The sequence below is a fragment of the Mirounga angustirostris genome, unplaced genomic scaffold (genome assembly GCF_029215605.1).
Source record: "Mirounga angustirostris isolate CCGP_5_RB_7025 unplaced genomic scaffold, mMirAng1.0.hap1 SCAF_11, whole genome shotgun sequence".
NCBI lineage: Eukaryota > Metazoa > Chordata > Mammalia > Carnivora > Phocidae > Mirounga > Mirounga angustirostris.
Genome location: NW_026991719.1, coordinates 13,016,499 through 13,032,847, shown reverse-complemented (window position 1 = coordinate 13,032,847; position 16,349 = coordinate 13,016,499). Strand labels below are relative to the sequence as shown.

At 44.1% G+C, this 16,349-nt stretch overlaps 1 protein-coding gene across 6 annotated transcripts in view; it reads left to right on the top strand.

Moving 5' to 3' along the window:
• CTPS2 (CTP synthase 2) overlaps positions 1 to 16,349 on the top strand; it is a 99,550-nt gene that overhangs the window by 26,328 nt on the left and 56,873 nt on the right. For all 6 annotated transcript variants that reach the window (XR_006790815.3, XM_045875269.3, XM_045875260.3 and 3 more), the window contains 7 exons: positions 530 to 610; positions 3,376 to 3,527; positions 8,130 to 8,262; positions 10,306 to 10,394; positions 11,361 to 11,455; positions 13,540 to 13,602; positions 13,708 to 13,751. Coding sequence is in view for 5 of the 6 variants with exons in the window: in XM_045875269.3 (XP_045731225.1) it covers positions 530 to 610; positions 3,376 to 3,527; positions 8,130 to 8,262; positions 10,306 to 10,394; positions 11,361 to 11,455; positions 13,540 to 13,602; positions 13,708 to 13,751 (657 nt within the window). In the remaining variant the exon portion in view is untranslated. The remainder of the gene's footprint in view (positions 1 to 529; positions 611 to 3,375; positions 3,528 to 8,129; positions 8,263 to 10,305; positions 10,395 to 11,360; positions 11,456 to 13,539; positions 13,603 to 13,707; positions 13,752 to 16,349) is intronic.

The window sequence follows — 16,349 nt, the reverse complement described above, 5'->3', positions numbered from 1 at the left end:
GCTCTTATTTATAACAGGTAATCCAGTTATCACCAACAGTCTAGATCAGAGGTTGGCAAATAAGGGCCTGCAGGCCTGCTGCCTGTAAATAAAGTTTTATTAGAACATGGTACCGTCTACTGCTTACATTTGTCCACAGTTGCCTTTGTACTGCAGCGATACAACTGAGTAATCGGGACAGTAGCTTCTTGACTTGCAAAACCTACAATGTTTACTGTCTGGCCCTTTAGAGAAAAAGTGTGCCAAGCCTCTAAAGAGGCAACATTTGTGAGCCTTCACTCTTGTTTACTAGAGATGCCTTGACATTTTGAGCTCTTACTGGTAGATTTGTGTTGAGTTTGATTGTAATTGCTTATATTAGCGCTCAGGTGTTTCTAATAGTCCAGTGGCATGCCCAGAATGAACAGGTACATACTTGGTCAAGTCTCTGGTTGTAAGAAGAAATTAATATAGCCTCCTCCTGAAAACGAACGGTGGCATGAACAGCCGGATTCCTGCTTGCTGACCTGTGCACACCTGACTTTGACAGATTGTCTGCCGAAGTTCAACACCCATCGAAATGGCTGTGAAGGAAAAGATTTCTATGTTTTGTCACGTGAACCCGGAACAGGTGAGTGCTGCTCTTTAGCTTTTAGTGCTTTGCGGGCAGGCACTTCTACGGATGCTGATGTTTGGCCTCTCTTAAATTACTGTATTATTTTTCATGGCATTTATGAAAGCTTTGGGAGATTCATATCCAGCCAGCCACGGATTCCTTGCCCTGAAGTGAACAATCTGAGACTCCTGATTCCTTAGGTAGATCACATATTTCTTTGCATCATCATTCCTTAAGTCACAGGGACAAAACCAGGTGGGTTTTTGAACTTAATAGTCAAACCTGCAGGGAGAGAACCCCGTGAAGCCTGCTTATCTTCTGTTTGTCTTGTCTTTCCAGGACACTGACTGCTTTCACCGTGATTTCTCCTTGTATATGTTACAGCCTAACTTTGCCCAGACCCCATTCACACCATCGCTGCTGAGTATATCAGTGGCCTCAGTTCAGTTCCTTGCTAAAGAAACTGTACCGTGGGGCGCCTGGGTGGCTCAGTTGGTTAAGCGACTGCCTTCGGCTCAGGTCATGATCCTGGAGTCCCTGGATCGAGTCCCGCATCGGGCTCCCTGCTCAGCAAGGAGCTTGCTTCTCCCTCTGACCCTCCCCCCTCTCATGTGCTCTCTCATTCTCTCTGTCTCAAATAAATAAATAAAATCTTAAAAAAAAAAAAAAGAAGAAGAAACTGTACCGTGATTTGGGCTCAAGTCCTCTGTACTGCGGGACTTTCCACCTGGGTATCTGAGAGCTTTTTCTTTTTTCTTTCATTCTCTTATCTGTCTCTTGTTTGCCATAAGGCTTAGGTGTAAGGGATTAGAGTTGGCTAGAGTTGAAGAGGTGATAATGAATGGTGCTCAGGAAAAGGGTGAAGTTTGGCAGAAACCCTTTGTTTTCCTCAGATTAGCCCTGGGTTCTTTGAAGCCTAAAAACCATCTCCTCGGATTTCTGTATCTCGTGAGGCAGCCTAGCACACAGCCTCCTGCCTGATACAGTTTTCAGAGTTGGGTTACTGAGGGCTCTGAGAAAGGAAGAGTGCACATTTCCGACCATACAGAGCCTGTTTTCAATAGAAGTATAGATTCCGAAGAATGTTCTATCCCAGCAGTCCACAGGCTAGCTTATTAGCTATTTTTCAGCACATCGTTTTTTCTGATGTGAGTTAATGCTCCCGTTTCTTGGTTCCTGGTGAACTGGCATTTAAAGATCCTCTCCTCTGGTTTCTTGAGGAAGGGATGGAGGTCAGAGGCATCTCTATGGATGTGATCGTTACCATGACACTTGAAAAAAATCTCTCTCTGGCCTGGAGGATAAATGAGTAAATAGTTCCACATTCCATGTCTTCCACTGTGGGAGTTTGGGCTGCCCAGAGATTTAGTTTTAATTAGTAGTTTGGTGAATGCACAAGTGAACGCATAGAGTTAGCAGAACATTTCTTGGCATTGATTTAGAATGTGGCAGATCCTTAAAAGCCTGCCGGTAGTCCCTTGGATGTACTTGACAGGGTGGTGAAAGCTCGTTAGGGTAAGTGTGAAAAACAACCATACCACCTGGCATTTAAAGGAGCTGTTCTCCTCTAACAGGTGTAATAATTAATTTGACTGGGTTCAGTGTGTGCTTGAAATTTATCCACAGGAAGGGAGGAGACAAAAGCACTCCAGCAGCAGCAACAGCAACAAATGAATACACACACACACACTCACACACACACACACACGAACCGCACACCCACATTTAGAAGACACAGTGTACATATTCAATGTTACTGCTTTAGCCTGGACTTAGGTGATGCCTTGGGCCATGTGTCTTGGATATGGACACATAGAACATCCATGTTTCAACACCAATTCTCTGACACCAGCTGGGGTCCTGTAATTCAACTCCGACACTAACTACCTGGAATGAGCATCAGATTCTGCAAATTTGAGGGCTGAGTTCTTTACAAGACTGCCCCCCACTTCAGTCACCAGCCACAAGTTTCCAGTGTCCCTGAGCCACTTATACTTCTGCCTGGCTGACTACAAATTTGGGGCTTCCCATAACCCCTTCGGGTTTGATAATTCTCTAGAATGACTCATGGAACTCAGGAAAATGTTATACTTACTATCACCATTTTATCATAAAGAGTGCAAATGAACAGCCAGATAAGGAGATACATAGGGCAAGGCCTGGGAGGATCACAAGCTCAGAAGCTTTTGTACCTGGTACATTTGTAGATTTACCAACCAGAATACTCCCCTGAGTCTTGGTGTCTAGAGATTTTTTTTAATGGGAGTTTCATTATATAGGCATGATTGAGTCAACCATTGGTCGCTTAATTGAACTCATTCTCCAGCCCCCTTATTATCCTTGGAGGTCAGGTGGCTGAAAGTTCCAGTATAATTTCGTGGGTTTTCTGGTGACCAACTCCCATCCTGAAGCCATCTAGGGGGCCACCATAAGTCACCTCATTAGCATAATAAAGATACTCCTGTCACTCAGGAATTTCCAAAGGTTTTTGAAGCTTTGTACCAGGAATTGAGAACAAAGACCAGATATATATATAAAATTATTCTACCATGGTATCCACGTTTCCAGAATTGGAATAATGAGTTCAAAGAGTTTTATAATTAGATCAAAGTAAGCTTGTGTTAATTCTTCCTCTTGTTTGGGTCACCGGGCTCTTGCTTTTCTTCAATCAGTATAAATGAACTGCCATGTCTCTTGAATTTTGGCTCATTCTTGAGCTCATTCTTATGCCATATTTGAGGTGTTCCATTTAAATATGGTGTTTTATCATCATTAATCAGGTCATATGTATCCATGATGTTTCGTCCACATACCGAGTGCCTGTGCTCCTGGAGGAACAAGGCATTGTTAAATATTTTAAAGAGAGATTGGATCTGCCCATTGGTGATTCTGCAAGTAATTTGCTTTTCAAGTGGAGAAATATGGCTGACAGGTACGTGAAAGGAATTACTAATGTAATCTTTAATAATTTTTGGGTTTGGGGGTAGGATTGAGACCTACTTTGAAGTATACCTAAGTCACATTGACTTTCTGTATGTATATATTTTGGTCTGGATTTATCTAAAGCTTTAATACATTGGTCGAGTGTTTTGCTGTATTCTTTGAAGACTTCTGGAGCTTTTGACTTCGTTCTACTTAAACGAAAATGAATTGATGGAATGATTTTTTTTTTTTAAATTCTGGAAGCATTTTGATTGATTTCTCAGTTTCTGAACATTTTTTTTTTTTTTTTTTTAAAGATTTTATTTATTTATTTGAGACAGAGAGAATGAGAGACAGAGAGCATGAGAGGGGGGAGGGTCAGAGGGAGAAGCAGACTCCCCGCTGAGCAGGGAGCCCGATGCGGGACTCGATCCCGGGACTCCAGGATCATGACCTGAGCCGAAGGCAGTCACTTAACCGACTGAGCCACCCAGGCGCCCTCAGTTTCTGAACATTTTAAACATGTTTAAATGTCACAGATTTTTGCTGTTTGTTTTGCTTGGTTTTTTTTTTTAAGCTTATTTATTTTTTAGTAGTCTCTATACCCAATGTGGGGCTCAGACTCAACGACCCTGAGATCAAGAGTCACGTGCTCTTCCAACTGAGCCAGCCAGGAGCCCCTGTTTTGCTTGTCTTTAAAGACTTGGCTAGGGGCGCCTGGGTAGCTAAGCCTTAAGCGTCTGCCTTTGGTGCAAGTCATGATCCCCTGGGATCAAGCCCCGCGTCGGGCTCCCTGCTCGGCAGGAAGCCTGCTTCTCCCTCTCCCACTCCCCCTGCTTGTGTTCCCCCTCTCTCTCTGTCAAATAAATAAATAAAATCTTAAAAAAAAAAAAGACATGAATAACATTTCCTAAAGAAAATCCCCTTTGAATGAGAGGTTCAGTCTCTATCATTATTGCTCCATCCTGCAGTTATTAACTGGCAGCATTGTTATTAAAACCTCAGACAGGTTCTAGCTTTAAGACCACGATATTAATTTCAGCGAGGCTTGTCTCATTTGAAGTCATATGGAAATTAAATTCCTGTCACCTATTTTCTTTTACTACATTTAGTAAAAGAAAGGCATTACTCCATAAAGTCCTGACTGCCTTGCTTTTCATGCAGCTTAGGTGAGAGGCAGTGGTTACAAATGTCGGCTCTGGTGTTGCTAAGGAGTAGATCTTATTGTGCTGATCGTTTCGTGATACATACAAACATTGAATCATTATGTTGTATCCCTGAAACTAATACAAGGTTATTTGTCACTTGTATTTAAATTAAAAAAAAAAAAGTAAGCTCTGGTATCAGGCACTCTGGACTGAGATCCCAGCTTCTCCTCTCACTAGCTGTGTGAGTTTGGATGGATTACTTAACTTCTCTGGACTTGTTCTCCCATCCATATATAACAGGGGGATACTAGTACCCACATTGTGATAATTATGAGAGAAAACACTTAAGACCTTAATCTCACATTGGGCGCTGAGTATTGGTTACTGAGGTTGGTAACAATAATTAAAGTGGTTTGAAGGTGACAAAAGCACTGATCTTGGTAGATGATCAGTAGATTGATCACCTATCAGTCTTTCACTTAAAAATTTAAAAAGTGTCTTAGAATTTCTGGGACAAGTAAAATCAGGAACAAAGTGCAGTTTCTGAACTTAGGTACTTTCTTGCATGATGATACAGTTAAGCCCCTGCCCTCCAGAATGCTTAAGGAATCAGTCCCTTTGGGGGGACTTTGAGTAGCTTGGGGCTGATCCTCTTTAAGCACTAGAAATTTTAATATATAACTCCTTTTATTGGAAATAGCTCTAAATTATACTCTGAGCTGCTGTGCTTTTAAAAGCCAGTGTTTGTTTGTTTTTTAAGATTTTATTTATTTATTTGAGAGAGTGAGTGAGCGAGAGACAGAGCATAGAGGTAGAGTGGGAGGGAGAAGCAGACTCCCCACTGAGCGGAGAGCCCGACGCAGGGCTCGGTCCCAGGACCCCGGGATCTTGACCCAAGCCGAAGGCAGATGCTTAACCGACTGAGCCACCCAGGCGCCCCCAGTGTTTGGTCTTCATGTTAGTTTCCTTGGCCGCTGTAACAAATGTCCGCAAACTGAGTGGCAGAAAATATCAGAAAAGTACTATCTCACAGTTGTGGAGGTCAGAAGTTCAAAATCAAGGCATCAGCAGGATTGGTTTCTTCCGGAGTCTCTAGGGAGAAACCATTCCAGCTTCTGGGGCTGCCGGCAATCCTTGGTATCCTGTTTCTGCCTCTGTCATTGCATGGCCTTCTCTGTGTCTCTCCTCTTCTCTTCTTTTCTCTCTCTTTTTTCCCCTCCTCTTCTCTTTTTGTATAAGGATGCTTGTCTTTGGATTTGGGACCTATCCTAATTCAGGATGATCTCATCTCGAGATCCTTAACTTAATTGTATCCGCAAAGACCCTTCTTCCAGATATGGTCACATCCACAGATTCTGGGGGACATAGGTTTTTGGGGGCCACCATTCAGCTCACCATAGTCTTCAAGCAAAAGGGATATTGAGCATTGGTCTCTCGTGGTGATGTTGGTTTATTGGTAATGAGGGTATGTACTGTCCCCTCAGTACAGCCTGTAGAGAGATGCAAGAAAGCAAGCAGAGGGAGAGAGAGAGGGAGGGAGAATCTCCAGCAGACTCCCTACTGAGCAAGGAGCCAGATACGGGGCTTGATCTCACAACCCTGAGATCATGACCTGAGCCGAAATCAAGAGCCTGATGCTTAACCAGGGTAGCCTTGCTCATGGAGATCCAGTGCTGTTCAGAGGCCAGGGGCCCCTGGTTGAACGGGATGGCAGAGCTCGCCTGGGACCCCAGGCCAAAGTGGCGACGGCTCGCCTCCCTGGGGACCTGCCTGTGGGGTGGGCCTGCAAAGTGGCTCACAGCAACCTCAGTGGCTGACCCCCTCAGCTGATGGCTAGGTGCGGAGCAGGTGAGAGCTCGGCTGGTCTGGACAGGGCCCCCTGAGCCTCGACTGCAGGCCCAAGAGTGAAAAAGAGCACGAGGGGAGTGCGCTCAGGATACATATCCTTCCTGGATGGCAGCCCTTTTCCCTGGGACATGTGGCCTGTCTCCTCCAGCTGCTGAGTGACTCCTCCTCTCCCCTGGATAGATCAGACTGAGTGAGTAGGAGGAGCTGGTAGTGTTGACCCCAGTCCTTCTTCCTTCCTGGGAACAGAGTGGACATCCCTCCTTTAGTGGAGGAGTGAGAATAGGGGGGAAGGGCTCAGCCCAGTGGGTCAGCTCAGATGTGGTTGTGATCACCAGTTCTCCAGGCCCAAACCTGGCACGGAAAGCATTTCCCTCTGACGTTGTATCAGAATCTTGCCTGGATACCAACTTACTTTGTCACCTGTGTCCTTTGAGTAGGGATGGGGTGAAGTATGAGCAGCCATGCAATCTCCTGAGCGACATAAAATTCAGTAGCAATCTAAAGGCTTAGCAGCTTTCTCTGAGGTTCTTCAGTCACCTTCGTAGAAAGTCACCTTTCCTGTCAGTTTGAACTTCTTAGCTTCTTATGCATTTTTCGCCTCGTAGCCTGTGTGCAATCATTCTTGTCTGGCACCCTTTGCAGATGCTGGTATGAAAGTAGAGTGTTCCCACTCACGGTAACCTTTCTGTTCTAAGGTGTTTGGTGACGGGTTTGCTTTCAGGCCCTAAAACATCTTTAGCTCCAAGATGACATTTCTACATACTTAGTACCAGACCAGACAATTCAGACAATTTTCATGTACAGATTTCCTAACAAAGCAACAGGAAACATTGTGTCTTTAGTGGTAAAATGTGATTGAGCATCTTATGTAGAATGGAATTTTCTCATAAAAATGATCCAAATGGCTTGTAATATTTTCGGTAGTTCTCTTAGTGCCATTCTTCGGGCATGCCTTGAATAACCTGCCTTTGTGGGCCAGCTGGGACTGTAACCATTTTTAACGTAGACAGTTTGAATGCATTTTCTTATATAACGTCACCTTACGAAGTTAATATTGAAGTGTTTCCTGTTGACATTCAGAATGCATTTTCTTATACAGTGTCACCTTATAAACGAATTTAAACACAGCTCATGTTTATGAGATGGGGAGACTTTTTTTTTTAATTTTTTATTGTTATGTTAGTCACCATATAATACATTGGTTTTTGATGTAGTGTTCCATGATTCATTGTTTGTGCATAACACCCAGGGCTCCATGCAGAACGTGCCCTCTTTAATACCCATCACTGGGCTAACCCATCCCCCCACCCCCCTCCCCTCTACAACCCTCAGTTTGTTTTTCAGAGTCCATCACAGGGAGACCTTTTTTATTTTTAATGCTTTTAACAGTTTCTCTGATACACCTTCCTTGGATTTATGTCTGTGCCTGCTTATGTCAGACACACAGATTTTCATTCACTAGGGGTGGAGTGGGGATCTGAGTCAAGTACATCAAGTTCGAGGCTCATCTGCCCTTAAGGTTTTAAGAAGTGCCTTGGGATAAGAACAGTGGCTGTCATTATATTTGTGATGTTATATTACATGCATATAACTCTTAAGCTTGTCTTTCATCTCAGGTATGAAAGGTTGCAGAAAACGTGCTCCATAGCCTTGGTTGGCAAATACACCAAGCTCAGGGACTGCTACGCCTCTGTGTTCAAAGCCCTGGAACATTCAGCCTTGGCCATCAACCACAAATTGAATCTGATGGTGAGCCCCTACTGGTCTTCCGCATATTTCAGTCACTCGCTGTGGTATCTCGTGTTGTGTTGAAGGGTCCCCAAGACTTCCGCCAGGATTGATGTCACCAGGAGGACTCACAGTACTCAGCATATTGCCTGCCTTGTGGCTAAGGTTTAATACAGTGAGAGGATACAGAGCAAAGTCAGCAAAGGGAAAAAGTGTATGGGATGAAGTCTGGGGGAACTTATGTATATAGCTTGAGTATATTCTTTGTCTTTGTTAGATATAGAAGTAGTACATGCTCAGTGTAGGAAATTTACACAAAGCATCATGTAAAATGCAGAAAGCCAAAGATCCCTCTTCCCTGAAATCCTACTCCTCTGCTATACCTGTCACTCCCAGTTTGATGTGTATCTTTCTAGACATACGTATATATGTTCTGTTTAATGGTATTCTATATAGGTATGCCATAGTTTAAGCAAGCCTTATTATCTTGATTTAAATGGTGAAATATTTATATAATGAACAAAAGGATACATGTATGCATCTAAGAAATTTAGTAACTTCTAACTTAGGACCTATCTGAATTTTCTCTCACCTTTCTAGGCTCCTCCTGTCCTAATCGCTTTTTTAAAAAAGATTTATTTATTTTTGAGAGATAGAGAGCACGAGGGAAGGGGCAGAGGGAGAGAGAGAGCGCGAGGGCGGGACGGGGGGGGGAATCTCCAGCAGACTCCCTGCTGAGCAAGGAGCCAGATACGGGGCCTGATCTCAAAACCATGAGATCATGACCTGAGCCAAAACCAAGAGCCTGACGCTTAACCAACTGAGCCACCCAGGCGCCCCTGTAATCACTTTTTATTTGTGGCTTTCCAAGGAACACTTCACTTCCTGCTCTTCCTGTTCCTCCAAGTCCCCCAGCCCCTCGTAGAGAAAAGAAAAGAGCAATAGAAAAATTGTTAGATTACCAATTTTATAAAGCCTTAAAAGTCTGTATGTTAAGATATATTCAGATAATATTTTTTTTTAAAAAAGACTTTATTTATTTGACAGAGAGAGACACAGCGAGAGAGGGAACACAAGCAGGGGGAGTGGGAGAGGGAGAAGCAGGCTTCCCGCTGAGCAGGGATCCCGATGCGGGGCTCGATCCCAGGACCCTGGGATCATGACCCGAGCCGAAGGCAGACACTTAATGACTGAACCACCCAGGCGCCCCTCAGATAATAATTTTTACAAAATAAACACTAAAATAATACAGGTCTATAGGGACTGTTATGTACATAAGAGTCATTATATATGATTTTTCAGTTGACAGAATTTGTTGACATTCGCTTCCACGAAGTACTATTTGAATCATGGTCTCGTCATATTCTTTTCAGACCACTTTGCTCCTGTGTTTACCTCACCTGGCTTACTGTAGCAGCTTCCTGACTGGTTTGCTGTCTTCCCTCCATTTTCCACCTCATAGCACCGTGATCCTTCTAAAATCTCTCTCTGTTTTCTCTGTTCCTTAAGACCTTCCAGTAGGCTTCAAGTGTAAACTTCTCCTCTCCCTTGGTGGAGTCTGCTTTGAGGGCCCCCGAGTGACCACCCCTTTGTCTCTTTCCTCTGAGGTTTCATACAAGCTGTTCCTTTGCTCCCCTCCTCCCTGTGTCTCCCACACACCTTCCCGCCAGCCCCCCAACATGCACACACAGGCTCATCCTCGAGGGCTGAGCTGCTCGGACATCACCTCCCTAGAGACCTTCCCCGATGGTGCTTCTTCCCATCTTTCCTGCCATGTCAAGGTCTAGATTAAGTGTGGCTCCTACTTATTTCCACAACATTCTCTTTGCCCATCATAGCCACTACCACGCTATGGTGTGTGTGCCTGTGTATTTGGTTCTGTAGTCTTCCTGGAAGATAAGAGCCCCAAGCCTGAGATTGTGCTTTTCTATCCTAAGTGACCCGTGCAGTGTTTGCAAAATGAGTAGTTATTGAATAGTTGGGTCAGAGTGTTAGATGCCTCGAGTATTTTTGAGTATCTACTTTTCTTAAATGTTCTTTTAATCTATTGGATATTTTTTTTAGTACATAGACTCCATTGATCTGGAGCAGACCACCGAAACTGAGGACCCTGTGAAATTCCATGAAGCTTGGCAGAAGCTGTGCAAAGCTGAGTGAGTGCCAAGGACTGTCCATGCCAATTAGGAGAATGCCATTGTGCTTTTCCCATAACGATCTGATTGACCCCAATTCCTAATTTTTGCACATTTTTGAAAGGTAGTCTATTGTAGTCGTGGTCATTAAGGGTGGACATGCTGCATCCTCACCTCATTTACTTTGAAACGTGCCACGTTCATGTTCGTGGCATGTGCAGTGGAAATGGGTTTTATTTCAGGGGACTATGGGGATCCTGTACGGGGAGAAAGTGGGTTGATTCTATTGAAAGATACAGAAATAGATCTTACAGATGCACAATTAAAGAACAAGGATGCAACTCTTCCTTCTTGGTTATATTTTCTTTTTTACATCATTTGAGTCTAGGTTTTATTTTATAAGTAGTCAACAGAACTTTTGGGGGCAACACCGTGTTGTGAGGGTAGAATGACCCTCCCAGTTAGTTCTTGAACTCTTGTCTTTTTCAATGAGTGTTTGCCTAAAAGGTCTCTAAAGTGTCTCCTAGCCAGGAGACTTTCATGTGCCATTATTTAATTAGCAATTGAAATCTTAGGCTGATTTTACCAGTTTAACTCTTTCTGATTATGCAAGAGATCTTAACGTTTTTCTAATAGTGCTTTTAAAAGAACCTTAACCTTTTTTTATTCAGATACTTCAGGGGCATTTGTAATCGAATTGAGTTTCTCAGTCACTATGCTCACATACCATAAAGACCTATCGGAAAATATATATATCGAAGTCAGTTGTGAAAAAGTATTGCCTCTTCTTCATAACATTGGGAGGATTTCAGGAAGAAAGTTCAGGATGTGAAATCATGTGGTCAATTCTGAAAATAGACCTCAAGCATATTCTCTAGCAATCATGCCAAGTGTTGGACTTGGGGTCAGTAAGCCTGACTGGCTGAAAATAAGAGTTTTAAAAAGAAAAACGATGTCAAATTCACCCTCGTCTTGTGTTGATTGCAGTGGTGTTCTTGTGCCGGGAGGCTTCGGAATCCGAGGAACGTTGGGAAAACTCCAGGCCATTTCTTGGGCACGGGCAAAGAAGATCCCTTTCCTGGGTAAAACTCACGTTTATGCATCCTAACTATGAGTTGATTGGATTGTTGATATGTAGTAGGGGTAACACGTCATAGGGTTTGTTAACATGAAAGGTGTGAACTCAGATTTGCATATTCAGGTGCCAAATAGTCCACCACAGGGGCCAGCAAACTCTGTCCTGTTTTTGTAAATAAGATTTTATTGGAGTAACACCAATCTGTTTACATATTGTCTGTGGCTGCTTTTATGGTGCAGTGGCAGAGTTCGAAGCCTACAGCCTGCAAAGCCTAAAATCTTTACTGTCTGGTCCTTCGTAGAAAAGGCTGTTGACCTGGGAGAACTTAGCACCATTCTGGTTGGGTAGCAAGAGGCTGGGAGAAGTCACTGTGTACACCTGCCCTTACCTTCTCCCATTTTCACCCGAATCCATCTTTTCACCACTTCGAGCTAGAAGAGACCATCCTACATCACAGGAAGAGCTCTGCTAAAATTTGGTAGAGCCAGGTCTTTTTAAAGTCTTTGTTCAAATTTTATTTATTTATGTATGTATTTATTTATAAAAGATTTTATTTATTTGTTCAAGGGAGAGAGAGCATGAGTGAGAGAGCAGTGCAGTGGGGAGGGGCAGAGGGGGAAGCAGACTCCCCACCGAGCAGGGAGCCTGACGTGGGGCTTGACGTGGGGCTCGATCCCAGGACCCCGGGACCATGACCTGAGCTGAAGGCAGACGCTTAACCCACTGAGCCACCCAGGCGCCCCTTTTGTTTAAATTTTAAAGCATTGCTTCTGGACCAGTGAACCAGATGAAATGGCCCCTCAGTGGGGGAAAGGCAGCTCTGCAGCTGGGGATTCGGGCAGGGGCAGGGGTGTGGGAAGGGAAGTGGGGGAGAGGCTGTGTTTGTCACTGTACTGGTGGGTTTATGACCGAGTGGACTGGCTTCTGTGGCTTTTGCAATATCAGCAGATTGTTCATTTTCCCCACTGCCTCCTGTCCTTTGAATAGCTTCCTACACGCTCTCCACTTGGGATCCATTTTCAAAAGAGAAGTGGGGAGTAGTTAGATATCTTGATATGTTGCTTTGTTTTACCCATCTAAGCTCCTCTGGGCCACTGTTTTCTTATGAAGTAATCTTGTTTGGTTTTTGTCTAAACGCGGTTAGTGTTCTTCAGATAGTTTTCGCTGTATAGAATAGTTTGCAACTCTTCAGCTTTCTCTTTAACACAGCATCTCTTTATGTTTTAGCCATTTGGAACTTGCCGAAGTTCCCCCCCAAAGCACTCAGCTGTTTCGTGCTCACCAACTTTTGCTCTAGTGTGCCAACTATACTGATTGCCCTTCTCTGATGAGTCTCTTGTATACCTTAGATATGTCTATAAAAACATCTGGAATGTTCCTTGGCATCTGTTGAGTGGAGAGAATGGGTGGATGTGGAGATGGGTGAAGGGCCCATCCCTGTGGCAGCAGCTGGGGGCTACACAGGTGTTTGTGTTCCTCCTTATTGAGTTCTCTGTTCCGTTCCATCTTGCGCCTCCCTTTCCTGCTCGCCAGCATGCTCAAGCCCGCAGTGGAGATGCCAACTTCCCCCAGCTGCCGCTGTTCTCCTGCAGTGAGGTTATAGAGCCGTTCTGCGCCCAGCAGCCTGGCACAGACTTCCTGCTCCTTCGATCCCGGCCCGCTGGCCGGCCTCAGGCTGCCCTCTGAGAGGAGGGAGTATCAAGTCTCCCTCTTGAGTCGGGGTGTTGGTAGACGTTCTTGGAAGGAATCACGCGCTCTGGGTCAGCCCTGCATCCCACGCATATGCCTCGAGTTAGAGGCAAATTTGGAAGGAGGCAGATTTGCCTTTGGGAACTTTGCCCTGTCTTCTCTTGCTCTTTTCTGACCTCGAATTCCTTCTTCCTCAAGTCCAGGTGGCCTAATCCCCCCGCCTGCCTCCGGCCACAGGTGTTCTGAGTGCAGAGGGCACAGCAGTGAATCCGGCAGGCAGTCTTGCTCTCTCCGAGCCTGCGTTCTAGAGGAAGGAGATGGGCAGTAAACAAATGAACAGGAAATATGAAGTCGTACAAAATATGTTCATTTGCTTTATACACATGCTTTTTCAAACAGGAGTTTGCCTTGGGATGCAACTAGCCGTGATAGAGTTTGCAAGAAACTGCCTTAACTTGAAAGGTAGGCCTGCTATTTGCTAATACCCTTTGATTTAAAAAGTTCTTATTACTTAAACTATTTCTCAGCAATACTGGTGAATTATTGACCTCATTTCTTCATCCTCAGGTGCCGATTCCACAGAATTTGAGCCAAATGCCTGTGTTCCTGTGGTAAGTGGCTTATCTTTCTGGGTTGGGTCATTGTCATTTTTTTTTTAAAGATTTTATTTATTTATTTATTTGACAGAGAGAGACGCAGCGAGAGAGGGAACACAAGCAGGGGGAGTGGGAGAGGGAGAAGCAGGCCTCCCCACTGAGCAGGGAGCCTGATGTGGGGCTCGATCCCAGGACCCCAGGATCATGACCTGAGCCAAAGGCGGACACTTAACGACTGAGCCACCCAGGCGCCCCGGGTCATTGTCATTTTGTTTCTAGCTCTGGCCTAAACGCATAAGGGGAAATTATTGTTATGTTTTCCTTACCACATCAGGACACTTTAAATTAGATATGATTTTATTACTATTATTACTACTGCTACTATTATTTTTATATGAAACGGCTCTGCTCTCAATAGTCCCTCTTGTCAGCTGTGCCTTGAAGAAACACAGTCCTGGACTGATTTCTTTTTGCAGCAGTTTTCAAGCCTCATGTTTAGGAAAGGATTAACTCCACTGTGACAATACTTTATAACTGCTCATGTAAATAAATGGGCTGTCCTGTCTCCAGACTCGTCCCCTGCCTGTCTAGTTTCCACATTGGCGGTCATCTGCCTTTCTAACACAAAGGTGACGACCTTTCTTGCGCTGCTCCTCATCTTTCACTGATTCTTTTTCCTAGAAAATATTCAGTCCAAGGTTCTTGGCTGGGACTGAAGGTCACTGTGCTTGGTCACATGTGGCTTTGCTACAGTAGGCCCCCCTTACCTGTGGGGAAGACATGCCAAGACCCCCAGCGGTTGCCTGAAAGTGTGGGTGGTACCCAACTGTATATATACTCTATTTTTTCCTACCCGTCCATACCTATGATAGAGTTTAATTCGTAAATGTGGCACAATAAGAGATGAACAACAATAACTAATAATAAAATAGGGCAATTATAATTATATATTCCCTATACCTGAGATGTCCCCCTTCCTGCAGTCTCCCTTCCCCTGGAATGTCAATGAAACCAGTGAAGAATTTAATTAAAAAAGTAAACCAAACCGATGACTGACAACTTCCTATTCATCGTGGGAAGCCTGTCCTGATCTCCGGTCTTCCCTTGCCTCTGCCTTCTGTGCCTCGTGCCCACCTCTGTCAGAGTGCATACCTCACCCTTGTGATCGTTTTTTTTTTTTTAAGTTTATTTATTATTTATTTTCATAATGTCAGCACCCAATGTGGGGCTTGAACTCACAACCCCAAGATCAACAGTCACATGTTCTTCCTACTGAGCCAGCTTAGTGCCCCATGATCACTTTTTTTTTTTAAAGATTTTATTTATTTGAGAGAGAGAGAGCATGAGCTGGGGCAGAGGGAGAGGGAGAAGCAGACTCCCCACTGAGCAGGGAGCCCAATGCGGGGCTCAATCCAGGACCCTGGGATCATGACCTGAGCCAAAGGCAGACGTTTAACTGACTGAGTCACCCAGGTACCCCACCCCCGCCCCGTGATCACTTTTTTTTAACAGTTTTGTTGAGATATAATTTACATACCATAAAATTTAGCCATTTGAAGTCCATAATTCAATGGCTTTTAGCATATTCACAGATCTCTGCCACCATCATCACAATCCATGTCGGACCATTCTCATTACCTCAAAAGAAACCTCACACCCCTTAGCTGACGCCCCCAACCTACTCTCACCCCCAGCTCTAGGTAACCATTAATCTGTTTTGGGTCTCTATGGATTTGCTTATTTTGGGCATTTCATGTAAATGAAATCATACAATACGTGGCCTTTTGTGACTGACTTCTTTCACTTAGTATAATGGTGTCAAGGTCTGTCTAGGTTATAGCATCTATAAGTACTTTGTTTCTTTTCATTGCTGAATCATATTCCATTAGATGGACACAACACATTTTATTAATTCATTCATCCATTGATGGACATTTCGGTTCTTTCTACTTTTTGACACTTTTGAATCATGCCGCTATGACCATTGGATACAAGTTGTGCTCGAACTTACAACCCTGTGATCAAGAGTTGCGTGCTCTACTGACTGAGCCAGCCAAAGGCCCCATTATTATTTGACTTTTTGGTTATAGCCATCCCAGTGGGTGTGAAGTTGTATCTCTTTGTGGCTTTGATTTGCATTTCCCTGATGGCTGAGGATATTGAGCATCTTTTCATGTGCTTATCGGCCACTTGTATACCATCTTTGGGGAAATGTCTATTCAGGTCCTTTGCCTGTTTTTGAGCTGGGTTATTTGTCTTTGTATTATTAGATTGTAAGAGTTCTTTATGTATTCTAAATACAAGTCCCCCATTAGATATACAATTTGCACTATTGGCATTTTGGGCTGGATTATTTTTTGTGGTGGGGTGCTGTCCCGTGCACTGTAGAATATTCAGGAGCATCCTTGGCCTCTACCCACTAGATGTCAGTAGTAGACTCCTCCCAACCCCCAATTGTGACATTTAAAATTCCAGCCAAACATCCCCTGGGGGCACGGGCAAAACCGGAGAACCGCTGATTTTAAGAAATCCACTTCCGTTCTTCTCTCCTCCATCCTATCACTTCCCTTCCTTTATGGTAGTCATTAATTCTATTTTTTAATAGGTTGTCTT